At 44.7% G+C, this 20,323-nt stretch overlaps 1 protein-coding gene across 3 annotated transcripts; it reads left to right on the top strand.

The window, feature by feature from the left end:
- The first annotated feature begins 9 nt into the window (after nucleotides 1-9).
- Nucleotides 10-19,555, top strand: CASP2 (caspase 2). Of its 3 annotated transcripts, XM_025929263.2 has the most exons (12): nucleotides 11-176; nucleotides 4,009-4,159; nucleotides 4,448-4,615; nucleotides 4,766-4,847; nucleotides 5,403-5,497; nucleotides 5,780-5,956; nucleotides 12,980-13,108; nucleotides 13,262-13,352; nucleotides 16,573-16,719; nucleotides 16,896-17,005; nucleotides 17,139-17,763; nucleotides 18,016-19,555. In XM_025929263.2, exons 1-11 carry the CDS (start codon nucleotides 103-105, stop codon nucleotides 17,268-17,270), a joined length of 1,356 nt encoding a protein of 451 aa, XP_025785048.1. In that variant the 5' UTR covers nucleotides 11-102; the 3' UTR covers nucleotides 17,271-17,763; nucleotides 18,016-19,555. The 3 variants fall into 3 exon arrangements, with proteins under 3 accessions (XP_086544155.1, XP_025785048.1, XP_025785049.2); XM_086688029.1 differs by lacking the exon at nucleotides 5,780-5,956 and having other exon boundaries at nucleotides 10-176; XM_025929264.2 differs by lacking the exons at nucleotides 16,573-16,719; nucleotides 16,896-17,005; nucleotides 17,139-17,763; nucleotides 18,016-19,555 and adding an exon at nucleotides 13,438-13,517 and having other exon boundaries at nucleotides 12-176.
- The last annotated feature ends 768 nt before the right edge of the window (nucleotides 19,556-20,323 follow it).

The following is a 20,323-nucleotide window of genomic DNA, read 5'->3' as shown; positions in this document are numbered from 1 at the left end:
GCAATGTGCGCCGGCGGACGGGGGGGAGGGATGCTGAGGGCGTGAGGGTTTTCCGTTTGTTTGGATGTGGGCGGTACGCGCACAGCCCGGGAAAAGCGGTAAATGGCGGCGCCGAGCGCGGCCTCTCGGCCCTGTCTGCACCGAAAGGAGGTAATGGCCGCTGACAGAGGGCGCAGGTGAGTGAGGGAGGGTCGCACAGGTCCTTAGTTGGGCCCAGGGAAGGGAATACGGATCATGGCCCTGGCGCCTCCTCCCCTCGGATCCCCCGTGCAGCCAAGGGTGGGAGGCCAGGCGAGTCCCCGAGGGGCGCGCGAGCGGCGGGCTTCCTCTCGGCCCTGTCCCTCGTGAGCCGACTGCCCCAGCCTGCTTTGACCAACCCCAGGGGTCTCTGGACATGAGGAGCTCTCCGGTACTGCTGAATCTCGGCTTCTCTTAAAGATTCTCCATCCTTTCTTTCCCTCTACTCCTATATGAGGAACTTTGCCCCCTTAAAAGCGGATGACATCTGCAGACCTCGCAGTTCTCCCTGATGTGCATTTGATTTGGATTGACTGTATCATGACACGTATTGCTTTGGGTACAGTGATCAGGTTTTCAAAGCAGTCGACACGGGCTTTCGGGGTTGAGTGCTTTGAAAGGACGAGGTGGTTCCGAGACTCCCAGTGTGTCTCCGCTTCTGCCCCAGTTATATCATTTCATGGCAGGCATCACCCTGGATAACATTTTAATGCCTCGTGGTCCAGACCCAGAAGATTAACTTCGGGCTTTGGAGCCAGAACCTGCAGAAAAACACAGAATCCAGACTTAGGAATTCCTTTTTGTGTCCTTTTCTCCTTTTCCTCCTCCCCTTCCATCTGTGGCCTGGAGTTCTAGATGATTATGATTACTTTGGGGAAGTCCACAATTGAGACTTTGGCCTAAAGTGGAATGCAGAAAGCAGCAGGTGTGTGGAGAATGGATAATGCTTCTGATTAAACCTAATGAGTTACTGATTGACAATTTAAGTCTAGAACTTGAAAGAGTTAAGAAATGTGAGTCAGTTAGTGAATTGTGAGTATGGGTGAGATTGAATAGGGAGAGGCTCTTTGAGGGGGTTCCTAATGGAATGTTAACATTCAAGGGCAGGCTACAGATCTTGTGAAGGAACAGGAACAGTTGGCGGAGAGAGGGACTGGAGAGAAAGTATAGGAAACCAAGGGAGGAGAAAGTTTGAAATGCTGCTGGTAAACTAAGGGAAGAAACTTGAGGAAACCTGCTTCACCAATGATAGGTATCTTAAGGAAATACCCAGCATCTCCAGCTGTGATGTTGTCTTGCAGTTGGCCTGATAACATTTATTTTTACCGGAGTTTCATATACGCCATCATTGTTACTGGCTTGGTGTTTTCTAAGGTGATTCTTTTATATATGTATTTTTTAGATGTCTATTTATTCACTCATTAATTAATTTATTATTTAAGGGAGAACAAGCACAAGCAGGGGAGAGGTGCAGAGGGAGAGAGAGCATCTCAAGCAGGCTCCACGCTCATCACAAAGCCCCATGCAGGGCTTGATCCCATGACCCTGGGATCATGACCCAACCCGAAATCAAGAGTCAGACACTCAACTGAGTCACTCAGTCACCCTAAAGATTTTTTTATTTTAATTTTTTTAAAGTTTATTTATTTCAAGAGAGAGAGCACAGGAAGGGCAGGGAGAGAATCCCAAGCAGGCTCCACACTGCCGGCTCAGCCGGACACGGGGCTCAATTCCACAGCTGACTCTGAGATCATGACTGGGCCAATATCAAGAGTCAGACACTTAACCAACTGAGCCATCCAGGTGCCCCACTTTTTTTTTTTTTTTTTTTTTTTTTAAAACTAATCTCTGCACCCAACGTGGGGCTCAAACTCACAAACCCGGGATCAAGAGTTGCTCACTCTGCCGACTGAGCCAGCCGGGCGCCCCTAAGGTGATTTCTTAAATAAGGTTTTTGATTTCTCCAGATCTATTGTAGCAGGTTTCTACTGAAGGTTTGGGGTCATGGGAGTATTTCTAATAAACAGAAACCCGAAGCTTAAATGGAGTTTCAAACATCACTGTCCCAAACCCTAAACTTAACCGAAGTTGGCTGCTTCCAATCTTGGGAATGTTTTGCTGACCACTTCCTCTGCCTTAAGGTCCACATGCCATCCTCCTCTTGGGTCTCTCAGCTCTTCCAGGACTCTGCTTTTCCTTCCTCTATATATCTCTAACCTGGAGTTAAGCCAAGGGCATCCTATAAATGCATGGTATTTAACTGATTCTAAGATGCAAATTCCTCATCCCCCCTCCCCCACATTTTAATATCTTTGAAATCAGTATGCATCTTTAAATAGGCTTTAAAGTTATAAACTGAAGCTGTTATCTCATCCTTTTCCCGCCGTCAGACCCTTACTGTTGTCATCTTCTTGGGAACTAAGCAGGCTGGTGAGCTCTGGGTTTATGTAAACTAGGCACAGAGATGATATATATTGGAAATGGGAATTTTAAAATTCATAAACAGAAGCTGGTCTCTTTCCAAACCAATAGCAAAACCAAGAATCCTTGAAATAGCCATCTCTATTAAATTACCAAAAGAATTTAGCCTTTATGTTTTAACTCTTTAAAGTGATCTCGGGGCGCCTGGGTGGCGCAGTCGGTTAGGCGTCCGACTTCAGCCAGGTCACGATCTCGCGGTCCGTGAGTTCGAGCCCCGCGTCAGGCTCTGGGCTGATGGCTCAGAGCCTGGAGCCTGTTTCCGATTCTGTGTCTCCCTCTCTCTCTGCCCCTCCCCCGTTCATGCTCTGTCTCTCTCTGTCCCAAAAATAAATAAACGTTGAAAAAAAAAATTTAAAAAAATAAAAAAAATAAAGTGATCTCAAGTTATGTTGATTCTGTTTGTCGTCTGTATTTACTGTGACTTTCTGTCATACTTTCTACTTACCTAGTTCTTATTTCTAGCATCATTTTGTCACAGGAACTTAAGTTTTAAAAACCATAGGTATAAGTGGGATAGAGAGTACGTGCGTGTGTGTACACCTATCTCATTTATTTCGTGTTAATTTTTTTTTTTCAACGTTTATTTATTTTTGGGACAGAGAGAGACAGAGCATGAACGGGGGAGGGGCAGAGAGAGAGGGAGACACAGAATCGGAAACAGGCTCCAGGCTCCAAGCCATCAGCCCAGAGCCCGACGCGGGGCTCGAACTCACGGACCGCGAGATCGTGACCTGGCTGAAGTCGGACGCTCAACCGACTGCGCCACCCAGGCGCCCCATTTATTTCGTGTTAAAGCCAGCGATTGGCTTGAACTTTTGCCATTGTATTAAATTATTTTATTCCTCACCTGGGATCATTTTAAACATATCATTTATAGCAGCCTAGATAAATAATGCAAAAGGTTTTCTGGAGTAATCTTTTAATTTTTTTTTTTTTATTTTTTTAATGTCTTTATTTTTGAGAGAGAGGGACAGAGCACGAGTGGGGGAGGGGCAGAGAGAGAGACAGACAGACACACAGAGTGGGGAAGCAGGCTCCAGGCTCAAAGCTGTCAGCCCAGAACCCGATGCGGGGCTCCAACCCACAAACCGCGAGATCATGACCTGAGCCACCAAAGTCGGACACTTAACCAACTGAGCCACCCAGGCCCCCTGGAATAATCTCTTAATTGAAATTGGTGTGTCAGAGGAATATTTCTTCTCATAAATATGTGTGCTTCTGTGTGTATCATTTTTTCAAGGTAGGTATTTTCCTCCCCTAGACGCACTAATTCATCTCAGAGGATGGTCTCAGTTTAACATACTCCATAAAAAATTATACGTTATTTCTTTATGACCAGTGTGTTACTGCTGAATACTGCTTTGATTTTAACCAGATTCAATAAAATATGCTTAATATTGGTTATTGCAGTCCCATTCTTTGTGTTCTGTCTACCCACAACTGTTCCATTCTACTCTTCTGTGCCAAATCTTATACCTGACAGCCTTTCCCTCTGCCTTAAATCTGTAGGATACTGGGAGTGTGTGGCATGCATCCTGACCATCAGGAAGCACTAAAAAAGAACCGAGTGGTACTGGCCAAACAACTTTTGCTGAGTGAACTGTTAGAACACCTCCTAGAGAAGGACATCATCACCTTGGAAATGAGGGAGCACATTCAGGTATTTGGAAGCAAAAGAGAAACGCCAAATAAATAAATTGGTCGTGGGAGTATGACAAAGTATGGCAAGGATGTAGAGCCTTCCTAAGGAAATGAAAATGCCCTTCTACCCTAAAGCCTTAAACAGAAAAGACATATAATTTAAGAATAATAGGAAAGACTTCCCCCCATACATGTATTTTTCCTGTAAAAGGATTCTTGAGATTACTAGGAAGGTCGTCTGGAGAGAGAAAATTATAGCTGGATAAGTAAATATGATTTCATGTTGTTGTTTTTTTTTTTATCTTAGGCCAAAGTGGGCAGTTTCAGCCAAAATGTGGAACTTCTCAACTTGCTGCCCAAGAGGGGTCCCCAGGCTTTTAATGCCTTCTGTGTGGCCCTGAGGGAGACCAAGCAGGGTCATCTGGAGGATCTGTTGCTCACTACCCTCTCTGATCTTCAGCATGCAATCCCACCGGTATGGAGCCCTAGACATGTGGTGTGTTGAGAAGGATTCGTTTGGTGGGAAAGGAATTTTTGAGATGGGGCTGGGGAGACTAGATAAAGGTTTTATTCAGACTGGATCATCTCCTTAAGACCTGGTATGATGGGTCCTGGTTTCTTACAGTTGAGCTGTGACAACGACTGGAGTCTCCCCTTCCCAATGTGTGAGTCCTGTCCCCCTCACAAGCAACTCCGCCTGTCTCCAGGTGAGAATCGATGGCATAACACGTCCCACAGATTGACTTGTTTCTTGACTGGTATCTGACTTTGCCCTAGCACGATTCCTATTTATATTCATACTGGGAACAGTTTCCTCAGTGAATTTGTTAGGGTCTAGCAGGAAAGTTTAGATGGAGTATTGGTTGGGCCTGCTTCCTTCCATCACAGATGATTTTTCCACAGTATTTAGCCCTTAGCTCAGGTATAGGTAGGAAGTTCCTACCCGAGTGGCCTGGCTCTTTAAAGCCGCTACTTTAGAATGAGCAAAGACTACATTTTGGGCCACTAGCCTGCTGACTGAGTAGCCTATTGATTAGAACAAGGCTTTTGTCAGATACCCCTTTCAGTACGGTATGTGGGAGGGTAATCCAGCAGTGAGCAAAAGCACATAGGGTCTCTGCCCTCCTGGATTTGACAGTTTTGGGGAGTGAGCAGAATCGCTAATTATTAAAACCCCAGTTCAACAGGGTGCCTTAAGTTACAATGAAGTACTAGGATTGACACAGATTGTATACTAGTGTTTTTGGCTCTCTGTGCCACAGATGCTGTGGAACACTCCCTAGACAATGGAGATGGTCCTCCCTGCCTTCAGGTGAAGCCTTGCACTCCCGAGTTTTATCAAACACACTACCAGCTGGTGAGTCATGCAGAATGCAAGAGGAAGAGTTGGGAAATGGGAGACCCTTCCTAGGCATCTGAACTTAGATTGTGTATATATCTCCTTCCTGCTTTATTAGTCAGAAAGGCATTACGGATTGGTTATCTTCTCTGGGCATTCCTCTGTATTGACCTGGTGGGGTTAACGAAAATAGGATGGCTTTGTTTTCTTGAAATGTGTCGAATTTTTTAGTTGGGGAGACATAGTTTGTGTCCATAAGAAGCTCTAATTGGCCTCCCCCACACCCCCATCCTGCCCCAGGCCTATAGGTTGCAGTCTCGGCCTCGTGGCCTGGCCTTGGTGCTGAGCAATGTACACTTCACTGGAGAGAAAGACCTGGAATTTCGCTCTGGAGGGGATGTGGACCACAGCACTCTTGTCACCCTTTTCAAGCTCTTAGGCTACAAAGTCCATGTTCTACTTGACCAGACTGCACAGGTACATCTAATGTGTGCATTGGAGGGCTGGGCAACACTTTGGGGCCAGGAACATTCACTGCTCTTCTACCCGCTGGATAGATGTTACTCAGGGGTTACTCAAATTATGGTGGGTTTTTTGTTGTTTTTGGTTTTTTTTTTTTTAATTTTTTTTTTATGTTTATTTTTGAGAGAGAGGGAGATGCAGAATCCAAAGCAGGCTCCAGGCTCTGAGCTGTCAGCACAGAACCCAGTGCAGGTCTCAAACTCATGAGCCGTGAGATCGTGACCTGAGCCGAAGTCGGACACTAAACTGACTGAGCCACCCAGGTGCCCCTCAAGTTCTATTTTCCTTTGTACCTTTTTACTCATTCTGGTCTGTGTCTTGCCTTGCAAGCTAGTTTAAAAAAAAAAAAAAAAAAAAAAAAGAATTCAGGCCAGCCAGCAGCTCCAGTGTTAAGCTTAGGGTCACTGTGCTCTCCTGAGCAATACCAGTCCCAGTTTGGGTTCTTACTCTTCCATGTTCAGAAACTTGGTTCGCAGTCACTCAGGATGTGAGGAGACACTGAGATTCTCCCAGCCAATCAGGAAAGATACTTCTAAGCCATGATGACACAGGACATATACTTCTTGGTTGATATTGTTGCTTACAAGTCCAGTTATTGTTGAAAAGATTACCTTGGCAGATAAAATTCTTGCAAGTGGAAGTTTGCTAGAACTGTCCTTGGCAGTTTCCATGAATTAACATGGAAAAATTCCTTACCCTTACCAGTTGTGTGACCACAAGACAGATCTTAGAGTAGATTACTTCCGGACTAGATTCCTACAAATCGCAAGCATTTTCATTGTGTGCTATTCCCTGTTTCCCTGTTAACCCCAATTACTGAGCCGTACTGCTGACTTAGTTACCTTTAGGTATTTCTCTTCTGGAATTGATGATAGCCTATTGGTAAATAGATATTAATCTTCCCTTTTTTTTCCCCTTTCCATCCTTTTGCTCTTTTTAAGTTTTTATTTTAATTCCAGTTAGTTAACATACAGTGTTATGTTAGTTGCATGTATACAATATAGTAATTCAATACTTCATACATCACCCTGTGCTCATCATGACAAGTGCACTCCTTAATCCCCATCACCTATTTAACCCATCTTTCCACCCCTAATTCTTCATTTTGATTCCAGAATAATAGTACTTTCTCAAATTTGCTTTTGGGAACATCAGTGGTAAAATCAGAGTTTCTAGGAAATTCACTTTGACTTGTTGAGATAGGAAATCTTTGTTTTGTCTTCAGCATTGTCTGTGGTCTTCATTTCTGTTTCTCAGCTATCTTCTATGAGAATGATTGTATACATGCTGTACTTTTGGTAAGGGCAGTTTCAACAGTAGATACCTGAGTGTTGTTATTTACCTGCTCTTTTCACCACCTTTGCAATAATAGCCCATGCAGAGAAGTAAACCCATCCATGCTTCAAAGCCATGGCTGGAACAGCTTCTGTAGTAATCAAGTGATACTCAAGTAGGTTATATGCTCGGGGCACCTAGCTGGCTGTCAGTAGAGGCTGTGACTCTTGATCAAGTAGGTTATATGCTTTCCTAAGAGGTCTACTGAGCGTGAAGGGAATGAGGGTAGGACATCAGCCGTAATTCCTACCAAGAGACCACTTAGAAGACCACTTAACAAAATGAATGTTTATTTATGTTTCTCTAGAGCTTTTGGTCTAGTCTTTTTTTTTTTTTTTTTTCTTTTTTAAATATTCTGAGAGAGAGAGAGCACATGCACATGTAGGGGAGGAACAGAGGGGAGAGAAAGAATCCCAAGCAGGCTCCATGCTGTTCAGCACAGAGCCCAAGGAGGTGTTCGAACTCATGAACCATGAGATCATGACCTGAGCCAAAATCAAGGGTCAGATGCTTAACCGACTGAGCCATCCAGGTGCCCCTCTAGCCATTCCTTTTACTAGGAAGTTATTATGTCATAGTTTTCCAAATTGTATGCAGTTGATAAGGGATTTTATATGCTTGATAATTAAAAATACAGTGCTGGGGTGCCTGGGTGACTCAGTTAAGCATCTGACTTTGGCTCAGGCCATGATCTCATGGTTTGTGAGTTTGAGCCCCACGTCAGGCTCTGCTGTCAGCACTGAGCCCACTTCCGATCATCTGTCTCCCCCTCTCTGCCCCTCCCCAGCTTGTTCTTTGTCTCTCAAAATAAACTTAAAAAATAAATAAATAAATAAATAAATAAATAACAACAGTCCTGAGTCACCAAGTCAGCTATATACTACTGTTTTTCAGAGGCATTCAGCAGATTTGGTGTACCCATGAACCCACTTCACAAATACCATTCCCATTTATGCTAAAACTGATGTAGATTCAAGTACCTATTAGATTCTAATTCTCTGGTTACATTGTCCTAGGGGCTCCTGGCTGGCTCAGTTGGGAAAGCATATGATTCTTGATCTTGGTGTTGTAAGTTCAAGCCCCACGTTGGGCATAGAACTTACTTTAAAAATTAATCAGAGGCACGTGGGTGGCTCAGTTGGTTAAGCATCCTACTCTTGATCTCAGTTCGTGTCCAGATCACAGGGTTGTGAGTTCAAGCCCCACGGTGGGCTCCACACTGGCCATGGAGCCGACTTTTAAAAAAATAAAAATAAATAAATATTAATTAATTTTGAACACTTTACAATGGCTGAGGCGGAACTATGTTTGCTTCTATAAATTTACTAGAAATTTTTTTTTAATGATTCTTGAGTTCACAGGACCTCAGATGAGGTAGTCTTGACATCAGCAAAAAAAGAAGTACTTCCCTTATATTCTTAAGGACCAAGCAAGAGTAGACAAGTCTTCTACAGTAGTTAAGATAAAGAAACCATCCCCTCAGTAGATGTGGTCAGAAAGATAAATGGATTGTGTGAGACTTGAGCTGGCCTTGAAAGATAGAAGCCCCTGAAGCACAGAGGAGTGGGGGAGGGGTCCTAGGCAGGGAGAATAGCCTATAGATAGAAATGTGTCTGTGATGTTAGGGAAATAATGGGTAAAGCAAATGTGCCATGGCAAAAAAGTGCCAAAAATAAGATTGGAGATAAAGGGACTAGAATCCCAGGCCCTTGAACTTCCTTGTTTTACAAAACCGTTAGTAATTTTTTTAACAGAAAGGTGATACATTCACAGTGATGATTCGGGCTACCATTGGGAAGAGTGAAGTGGAGACAAGTGGCAGGGAATCCAGTTTGGAGTTAATATAATGGGAGTACAAGATGTTGGGATCCTGGACAGAATAGTAGACCAAGAGGGAAAGAATGTGTGTGGAAAATAGCATAATGGCATGATTGTACTGTTTGTGCTTGGTGGTTAAATGACTGCATATAGAAAAAGAAAAATTAAGTAAGGATTTGAGGGTCTCAGAGAAATCAGGACCAAACATTTGGGCATTACCTGTGCAGGAGAAATACTTTAAGTGATAAGAATATGAAATCTTTGAGAAGGAGGTTAGAGTCAGAAGACCAAAAGGCATAGAACTAAACCTTGGGGGATAGCCCTCCCTGTAGCCTGGTCCTTAGCTCTGGAGACTCAGAAACATGAGGAGGACGTTGCACAGTCAGTTTCCAACAGTGGCCAATCAATCAAACTCTCAGTACAGTTAAAACCAGGTAGTTACAGTGGTTGTGATAATTTGGTTCTTTGGGCATCTGCACAGAATATTTTCTTCCTGGTAGGACTTCTCAAGAGACTCAACTCTTTTCTCATGTAATTATTTGGCAAGCAAAGAGAACCAAAAAAAATTAAGATCTTTTTTTCTCCCTATTATACCTTTTTGACTTTAGAAATAATTGCATTTAAAAATTTGAAATAGTGTAGTCTTAGAGAATCCTCTCCACTACACGGTGCTGGACAATACACTGGTATTCTCACTGCTCGTGGAGGTTTTCAGTTTTCCTCCTGGTCATCAAAGTTTTCTGTCACTGCACCTCCCATGAGGCTACTAGTTCTAGAATTAACAGTTATCGTATATTAGGAAATGAGATACATTTTATTTTTATTTTTTTTAATTTTTTTTTTTTAATGTTTATTTATTTCTGAGACAGAGAGAGACAGAGCATGAATGGGGGAAGGGCAGAGAGAGAGGGAGACACAGAATCAGAAGCAGGTTCCAGACTCTGAGCTGTCAGCACAGAGTCTGACGCGGGGCTCGAACTCACAAACTGTGAGATCATGACCTGAGCCAAAGTCGGTCGCTCAACCGACTGAGCCACCCAGGCACCCCAAGGAAATGAGATACATTTTAAAGTGGCAGATTTCCTTTTACCACGTGGTATTTATTTTTTAAAAATTTTTTGTAGCGTTTTATTTATTTTTAAGACAGAGACAGAGCATGAGTGGGTATGGGGCAGAGAGAGAGGGAGACACAGAATCTGAAGCAGACTTCAGGCTCTGAGCTGTCAGCACAGAGCCCAACACAGGGCTCGAACTCACGAACTGTGAGATCATGACCTGAGCCGAAGTCAGACGCTCAACCGGCTGAGCCACCCAGGCACCCCCACCCCACCCCCCCGCCATGTGGTATTGATTTTTAACTTACATTTGGGTCACAGACTGCTTTGAAAATGTAAGGACATGCTATGGCTCATTCCTGGAAAATGCAGCTAGCCGTAAAGTTTTGCGTATCATTTCAGGGGGTTTATAGGTTATTCTCTTGTGTCCCCCAACCTCTGGTTAAGAACTCTGCTATTTTTAGAAGTACTGTAATTTTATCAGGAATAAATCTAGAGATCCTATTTTAAGCTTTGCTGCTTTCAGAAAATTTTACCCAAATGATATAACCCCCATTTATCCATTTAGTACTATTAAATTCAATTACTAAGTGTGTGTGTTTTTACTTTGGGCTCTGTTGTCCACTATTTACTGACCTAATAGTCTCACTTAAGTTCAAAATGCTCTTAAGTAGGTGCCAAACATACATTTTTACAGCCTTCTTCCAGCAAGATGAACTTCAACTACTCTATGTTACAATTCTATTATGGTCAACTCAAGAAGAACATTCATACTCATGTATTCTCTTAAGATTATATATTCTAGAAATAAATGAATTTTGGATATCTTTTTATTACCGTAAGATTTGCAATATTATGATTGGCTTCTCTTTGCCCAGAAAATGAACATACTTTTCAATAAAGCCAAGTTCTTCATATCCAGTTTAAGTTGCAGCCTTTCAAGGCTTTTGTATAATTGTCTCCATTATCTGCAAACGGAAGTATTCTGAACAAATAGATTAGTAGTTCTCAAACTTTAGCATGTCAGAATCACCTGGAGTTTGCTAGGACCCAAGACTTTGCCTTTCTTACAACTTTCCAGAACTTTTAAGAAATATATTATACAAGTGTGCTTTTTATTGGGGGCTGTACATGGTAACTAATGTGCCTAGATAGCGTATTCGTTTTCATGATATTAAAATTCATAGTCAAAATGAACTTGCTTTCTCCCTGCTCATCTCAAATAGGAGGGACCATTCAGACTTCTCTAGTTGTAGAGGGAGACCTAGATTTAATAGTTTAAATTGGATTATTAAACTATTTTGTATAGCTTGCCATTGGATGGGCCAAGTGTTTAAGGTAGAGTGATACTCACATGTGGCAACCTGGTGCATGACAAATAAGGTTCTTAAGTTGGACTACAAGGTTGACCAGTAGTAGGTTTCTTTGAGAAAATGACATCGCTACTCTTTGTAAGATATGCACATTATAATAATGGCAGATCTCTGCAGTAGGTGCCAGTCATAATTCTAAATCCTTTCTATGCAGTATATCATGTAATCTTTATACAAACTTGGAAAAAATTTACTCTTAATTACCCTCTTACAAAATGAGTATTAGAGCTTTGAGGGACGAAATAATTGATTCTAATTTATGAACTCAGGGATCAAAGCTAGGTCTGTCTGATCCTGTAGCCCATGTATGTAGCCATGGCCCTGTGCTTAATTACATTTACAGCACACTCTTCCCTGAAGTGAGCATTTTGTACAGATATCATCATTGTTTCTGGGAACTTAAAATCTCAGACAGAAAATAGCATAAAAGTGCTAGTATTCTCTATTGTCATGATCCCGTTAGCCCTTAGTGAGAACAGCTTATTTCCTTATGGCTGGGTAAATATTTGATTCACTCATAAGTCACCTGGTGGTCCTCCTTGTGTCATTTTTATACAAGGGCATTTGCTAGAAGATTTGGTTGATGACTGGGGAGTGGATAAAGTTAACTATCTCATGATTAGCTTCATTAGTAACTTGCTTTAGTCCAGGAGTTCTTTTTTTTTTTTTTTTAATTTTTTTTAATGTTTATTTATTTTTGAGACAGAGAGAGACAGAGCATGAACGGGGGAGGGTCAGAGAGAGGGAGACACAGAATCTGAAACAGGCTCCAGGCTCTGAGCTGTCAGCACAGAGCCCGACGCGGGGCTCGAACTCCCGGACCGCGAGATCATGCCCTGAGCCGAAGTCGGACGCTTAACCGACTGAGCCACCCAGGCGCCCCTAGTCCAGGAGTTCTTAACATATCTCAGTGAGTCTGAATTTTGTGAAATTATATTCAGAATTCTGTGTCTGAAGTCATGCATTTTTGTGATGAGTCCATAGCTTTTTTTTAGCCTCTCATAGGGTCTCTGACATCTGTTATCGTTAGCCACATAATATATAGAACGCATCAGGTCTTCTTTTTTTTTTTTTTCAACGTTTATTTTTATTTTTGGGACAGAGAGAGACAGAGCATGAACGGGGGAGGGGCAGAGAGAGAGAGAGAGAGAGCGAGACACAGAATCGGAAACAGGCTCCAGGCTCTGAGCCATCAGCCCAGAGCCCGACGCAGGGCTTGAACTCACGGACCGCGAGATCGTGACCTGGCTGAAGTCGGACGCTTAACCGACTGCGCCACCCAGGCGCCCCAGAACGCATCAGGTCTTCTAATAGCTCAGGGGTTCAGACACCAAAGAAAGATGATATTGGCGCAGATTACAGTGAACGACACTAACCAAAAGGTATTTTTCCTGCAGGAAATGCAAGAGAAACTTCAGAATTTTGCCCAGTTACCTGCCCACCGTGTCACTGACTCCTGCATAGTGGCGCTCCTCTCTCATGGCGTGGAGGGAGGCATCTACGGTGTGGATGGCAAACTGCTTCAGGTGTGTGTCATCTCGTGTCCAACAGCTGTCCAAGCTCGGTGACTTCCCCTCCTGCCTAGCCATCTCTCCTGTAATGGCTGCTGTGGCCAATACAGGACTCAGGAGGCCCTGCGGACTACTTAACCTCCCTTCTTTTTCCTTCCTTTCTGGCAGCTTCAAGAGGTTTTTCGGCTCTTTGACAACGCTAGTTGCCCAAACCTACAGAACAAGCCGAAAATGTTCTTCATCCAGGCCTGCCGTGGAGGTGAGTGCCCTGGCAGACCAGCACCCGGGTGGTGGCTCCTGGGCAGCCTCCCACCAGCTCTCACTTTCCTGTTTGCTCCTCTCAGGTGCTATCGGATCCCTTGGGCACCTCCTTCTGTTCACTGCTGCCACCGCCTCTCTTGCTCTGTAAGTGTCTCCCGATGCATGGGGTGTGCTGGGACTTGGGCAGCCCATGGCTCTCAGGTTGGTCAGCTCTCTGTGCACCACCATACCCTCTTCTCAAGACTCTTTCTCAGTGCCTTGCCTTCCTTCGTGAGAACTCTGTCACCTCTGCACTATTAACTCTGCTGCGCTTTCTTTTGTTACTCACTGCAGTTGAGGCACTTCTGTCTCTTCTGTCTCTCTTTCACTTCCTCTTTTCCTTCCTGCATCCCTCTTCCCCTCTCGTCTTTTCACCTGCGCTCCATCGTTGCCTCTTCATCATCCTTGTACCGGGCAGGGTTGCAGTGCAGAAGCCCCAGGTCGGGCTTTGTCTCTTACTTGTCCCTGAGACACTTCTGTCCCTCTTCTTTCTCGCCTGCAGCCAGGACTCCAGGACTAGGCTCCGAAGACATGCGGGCATACTCTTCATCCTGGAGGGCAACTCTAACTTTGGAGTCACATTTTGACTTTACCACTGACCAGTTCTGTCAAGTTAGAGAAGTTACTTGATGTCTCTCCACCTTAGTTTCCTGCATACAAAATGTAGACAATGATCAGACCTACTTCGTAAGGTTGTTGTGATCATTGAATAGAATCATACACTTGAAGGGCTTACTTAGCACAGGACCTGGCTCATAGTAAATCCACAGAAAATGCCAGCCATGACCATTATTACATGGTTAGTGGCCTCAAGGGGCTTATAGTTTGGCTTAAAGGTCACTGTGTCCTAACATACAAATAATTTTTTTTATCTGTTGTGTATTCAACAGATGTAAGTGGTTAATACTGTTAATAATGTCATAATATCACCAAAGGAGATAATTTTATTAAGGTTCTACAACGTGACTACACTAGGCACTGTCACAAAGGCAAAAGAAAATGTGTGGGCTCTCTAACTGCTCCTCTTTAAAAAAAAAAGAAGAAAAAATGTGGTGTCTCTCTAAATAGCCTACCGATGACTAGAAAGAGAAAGCAAATGTATGTGAAGTAGCTTGAGAATAATTCAGAGGCCTCAAGCAAGGGTGAAATTAGTGAGATGCAAACCATATGTGTGAAGGAGTAAGCAGTAGGGAATAGATCGTTTTAAGTTGGCTTAGTTTGAACACATTTGGTAGAGACTTAATTTAGTAAGGCTTAATTTGGACCCAAAATGATAAAATCTGCATAGGTGTGGAGTAGTAAATAGGGGCTTCCAGACGAAACAGGAATACAAGACCACAAGCACACCAGGACTAAAAAAGGACAGCCCCCACTCTTCCCCAGATGTTGTGCTGGGCTGGAAGTCTGCCCGGATCTGATTTAGAGACTGGGTATCTATGTGGGTGTGTAGTAAGATAAGGTAGGCCACTGATGATAAATCTTTAGTCAAACAGATTTTGGACTTCAGCAGATCATTGTGTGGAGCTGTTGGTAGCTTAAATAATGTGATGAATTCTTTTCCAGGACGATTACCGTGCTAGGGAACTGCACTGAGGAAAGAGTATGTGAGGACAGGAACTTAGTGTCTGTTCAGCTGGATGCCCAGCCCCAGAGCACTGCCTGATATATGGTAGTACTTAATAAATATTGAATGAAGGGATGAAAATTAATCTCCTTAAAAAAACAGCAATAATACAGAAAACAGATGGGATATTGTGTTATTGGAAGAAGCAATAACACTTATTGATTAATAGATCTGAGACACCAAGGGAGGAAAGAAGCTTCTTTTTTCTTGAGGGAACACATTTAGCTTGGCCTATTTCCTTTAGGAGGTATTACTGGCAAAGTGAAATGAAGATACTCGTGATCATTTTCTCCTCCTATATTCAGAGATCTGTGTACAGGATCAGAGCTGGATAGGGAGAAATTGCTCTTTCCTAGGGTAATCCGAACCTTCTCTCTCAGAGTAAATCCTTCAAGAGATGACCTTTGAAGATTTGAGCTCACCTGTCTTCTCCTGCACTTAGTTCGTGTAATTGATGGCTGTGAAATTACTCTCCCTTCCCCAGTTGACCGGCTCCCAAAGTGGAATGTGAGCTCCATAAGGGCAGGAGACTCTCCTTCACTACATCCCTCGGGCTTAATGCAAAGCAGTACCTGGCACATGGCAGTTGTTCGATAACTGTTTGTGGGATCAGTGAATTTTGGTCATTTCACCATAGTTCTTCAAGCTTCACTTGCCTTTTAGGCTCTTGAGTGTTGCATGGAACAGAAAGTACTGGAAAGGAGCATACTCTCTTAGCTTAAGTGTGTTGAGCTGGGTGTCCTCGGTCTCTGTCTCTGCTACTGACCTCACCCCACCCTCCTCCAAAATAAAAGTGCAACATCCAAATAAGACTATGTCTGGGCACAGAGGAGGCCTGCATCAGGAGGTTGGATATACTCAGGGTATGTTGAGGAACTGCTAAAATTGAATAATGGTGTTCTTTTTCAATTATCTAGAAGAAAATAGTCAAATTACTGCAATTTTAAGTTTTTCCTTTTATAAATTTCTCTCAGATCTTGGATACCTGCTACAATTTGGCTTATGAAATTAAAAATACCAAAATACCTTGGAAACTGAGCATGTTCAGTTTCATAACATAGATTTGAGATGGTTTTTACATAGCCTACATGTAATCATATTGATTTATTAACTTGTTTTTTTGATACAAAGCTGCATTATCAGTATTTGTGTTTTGCAATAAAAAGCACTGTGACTGGCAGGTGCATTGCTAATTGAACAAGTAAATCATGGGCATATGATTTTTAGTTCTGTTTACAAGGAGTATTTGATCAGCACTCTGTGATTTACACAGCACGGATGGAGCTCAGACCCTGTACCTTGCATATGTGCAGATACTTGAGCGTGGTGCCGGGCCTCTGGGTGCTCCCCCGAGGAATGGACGCGTGCTGGGGCAGGGATGGGAGTAATGGTTTTGTTGTTTTGTTTTTTAATTTCAGCAGCCAGAAGTCGGAGGCAACAGCTGGAAATGGCTCTTCCCAGTCAAGGCCATAGGGAACTTTGGCTTGCCTGTGGCAGGCCCCAGAGCAATGGGAGGAAATAACATGTTTGTCCGTCCTGTCTGCCGTTGCTACAGATGAAACAGATCGTGGGGTTGACCAGCAAGACGGAAAGAACCGCGCGGGGTCCTCCGAGTGCGAGGAGAGCGATGACAGCAAGGAGTTGCTGAAGACCCGACTGCCCACGCGCTCGGACATGATCTGCGGCTATGCCTGCCTCAGAGGTATCCTGAGCCCCCAGCCACAGTCCGGGGCTGCACCCTCTTAGACGTGCTCTTTCGCGTGCTGGGCTCTCTGACTGGGGAGGGTACAGGTAACCACGGAAGTCTACTTTGGGACACCCAGCTGCGTGAGGTGTCCCGTGACCTCCGCGGTGTGGTTAATACCATCCCGGTTGCAGGCACTGCTGCCATGCGGAACACCAAGCGGGGCTCCTGGTACATTGAGGCCCTCACTCAAGTGTTCTCTGAGAGGGCTTGTGACACGCACGTGGCCGACATGCTTGTTACGGTGAGTAGCCTCTGCGCCGTGTTCCCCCTTCCTCCTCGTCCTCCCTTGCACCATCCTTCATAGCCTCCCTACCCTTCCTCTTGTGCAAACCCCAGATTCTCGGACTCTGGACTACTGGTTCCTGTCTTTCCAGGTGAACGCACTTATCAAGGAGCGTGAAGGCTATGCCCCCGGCACAGAGTTCCACCGGTGCAAGGAGATGTCTGAGTACTGTAGCACCCTGTGCCGGCACCTCTACCTGTTCCCAGGACACCCTCCCACGTGAGGCCATCCTTGTCGGCACGGAGGCCACCGGGCCTTTTCTCTTCGGACGCACGGTTTCTGTTCCCCCTCAGGGATTGGGAATCTCCCAGGCTTGTGGCACACCACGCCCCTCATCGGCTCCTCCCTGTCTTCTAGCTCCAGGGACCATAGGCCAGCGGTCTTGCTGAAGCTCCCTTCATGTAGAGCGGGCTCTGGCTGGCCTGGCTGCCGGGAGTGTCTGGCTACTGTAGAGGCGCCTGGCGGATGATGTTGTGAACACAGGGTCTTGATGGGGAGAGGGCACGTGGGTTGCCTCGCTGCTGGTGTTTGGTTTCCGCCCTCAGGGCTTTTACAGACAGCACTTTGGTAATTGCTTTTATTAGTTGTTTTTATTAGTTAAGATGTTTCAGAGGCCATCTCCTGTCTTGTCTTTCTTTCATATCCCAACCCCGTTTCTCTCCGCCTGAGAGTTTGGATTCAACAGAGGCATTTTTCATTTAGCCTCAAGAGGGCAGGTTGGAGGGGCGCCTGGGTGGCGCAGTCGGTTAAGCGTCCGACTTCAGCCAGGTCACGATCTCGCGGTCCGGGAGTTCGGGCCCCGCGTCAGGCTCTGGGCTGATGGCTCAGAGCCTGGAGCCTGTTTCTGATTCTGTGTCTCCCTCTCTCTCTGCCCCTCCCCCGTTCATGCTCTGTCTCTCTCTGTCCCAAAAATAAATAAACGTTGAAAAAAAAAAAATTTTTTTTAAAAATAAAAAAAAAGAGGGCAGGTGGGACTAAACGCACACTGTGCCACTGTGTGTGTGGTTGTGACCTGTGCGCCCCTTGCGGCACCATGGGGCCACCCAGTGGAAGGCCCGTGTTCTCCACTGTTGGCTCCTTGAGGCTCAAGGAACCCAGCCTCTTGGCAGAGGCTACAGCTTGGATGCCCTGTACCTAGAACTCGTTGATCTTTGCCCAGGGAGGTTCCAAAGATCTTTTAATCGGTTATTCTCTCTCTCTCAGCTTTTTTACTGAAATGAGCCTCGCGGAGAATGTTAGCAGAGGCAGATAAGAGTGGTATGCTTCCTCATACTCCATAACCTGTCCCCTTATCAACTTTTTCTTCCTCTGAAATGTCCCTTTTAAAAAGCGTCCTAGTTGTTATCTCCCTACTTCCTGTTTCTCCCCTTTTCTTCTCTCTTCCTTTCATGGCTGCCACCAAATCTGTCTAAAATACTACTTAATTGGATCATTTGGCTGCTCAAGGATGTCATGTAGTAGTTTGTTCCTGCTTTCTGTTTCAGTATCAAATCCCCTTTTGATTTTATATGGCCTGTTTCCCTTGCCATATGTCTCCATTTTAGAGAGACTGTTGTTACATGCGTTGTTTATCATGTGTGCCATATGAAGCTTCCCTGTTCTTCAAGGCCTCTTCTTGTACTTCCATTCTTGCCCCCTCCAATCTAATCTCTATATGGCAGATTTTCGTTTGGGGTCTTTATAAATCTGATCAGGTCACTCTCTTGCTCGAATTTCTGTTACACCTCAAGTAATGTCCAAACTCCTAACCTTGGCCTGCAGGGCTCCAACAACCCCCCCCCCCCCCCCCCCCCCGGCTTGGACCTCACAAAATGCTGATTTCCCTCTAAGTGACAGCCCAGCCCCTTCCTCAGTTTCTCAAACATTCTGAGCTCTTTCCCTGCCCTGGACCATCGCAGACACTCTTCTGGGGTCTCCTGAGCTCCACTCCTCTCAAGTCGTGGCCTAAATGCCACCTTCCCAAGACCTTTCTATCTCTAAATAATCTTCCATGTTTCCTTATTACTATATCCTGTTTAATCCCCTCATTGCACTTAGCACAATTTATAATTATGTGTTTGCTTGCTTCACTTCATTTCTGTCTCCCCAACTAGGTCATAAGCTCCCTGAGGGTGGAAACCTTGTCTCTTTTGTTCTCCAGTATGTACCCAGTGCCTGGCACAGGATAGGTCTTCAATAAATGTTTTGGGACAAAATTTCCCTTTAAAATATACACAAGTTTAGTATTTATACTCTAGATTTTTCCATGTGTTTTGTTCACTGATACTGTTGGCTCTTGAAGACAGATGCCCTCTATCTCCTGTGGTACCTGGCACAGTGCCCAGCCTGTAGTAGTTCAGGTGCTCAATAAATACCTGTTCGGTGAGCCAGGTGGTTTGGAGACTTGTTGCGGAGTTCTACCCTTGGGTCGAAATATGGAAGTATTTGGGTGATAGAACCTTCCCACTTCCCACTGCCGGGATTTTATATGCTTTCAGGTGCCAAATAAACGCTCATATTTATTACTGATGTATGCCAACATCTCTGTTTCCACAGATAATCTTCTAAAGCCCACATATTCTCATTTCCTTAGCCCCTTACAGCATTCCTCACCACCTTACGAGCTGGACACAGAGCCGAGCACCTTTGTTACTCTGCTGCATGATCTTTATTACATACGCAGATGTGGGCCCATCTGAGTTGTCTTGGCCACAGGCAACTGCCCAAAATGTAGTGGCACTGGGATTTCTTATTGTCAGATGAGACCAAAGAGTCATTAGCAAGCATTGTTGCTTCTGGATTATGTAGATTATGGGATGAAAGCTGGAGAAAGAGATTGGACTGGAATAGGAGGATGGTCACGATTATAGAATTTACATGGCCCCAAGTTGGATTTAAGGCTTTGTAGCACGGACACGGATTTTAAGAGAATTCAGGGCAGCATGAAGGAGATCTAAGCACTGGGCTCTGTAGGTTTGAAAATCCTTGGGGCGCAGTGTATCTAAAGTGTGTGCCTGGAAAGGCAAGTGTGCGAGTGCATATGGGCCCAGTGAGAGATGAGAGATTCCGCAGGAACCTCGTGGTGGGAGGCATCAGTGGGACCTGGGGGGAAGTGGTGAGGGATATGGAGGGGAAAGAGCAAAAAGAGTTGAGCTGAAGCACCTCACCAGGGGGAGGGCGGGAGTTGGCTGAACAACAGGGAAGGGCATGAAAAGCCTGCTGACCCTGGTTGGCTGCATCCCAAGGGAAAAGGGGCCGTCCTCAAGAGAGGAAGGGATACAAAGTTTCAGAGAGGCT

The sequence above is a fragment of the Puma concolor genome, chromosome A2 (genome assembly GCF_028749965.1).
Source record: "Puma concolor isolate L17-30 chromosome A2, mPumCon1.1.hap2, whole genome shotgun sequence".
NCBI classification, from domain to species: Eukaryota; Metazoa; Chordata; class Mammalia; order Carnivora; family Felidae; genus Puma; species Puma concolor.
The sequence above is the reverse complement of the archived record's forward strand: the minus strand, read 5'-3'. Positions and strand labels throughout refer to the sequence as shown.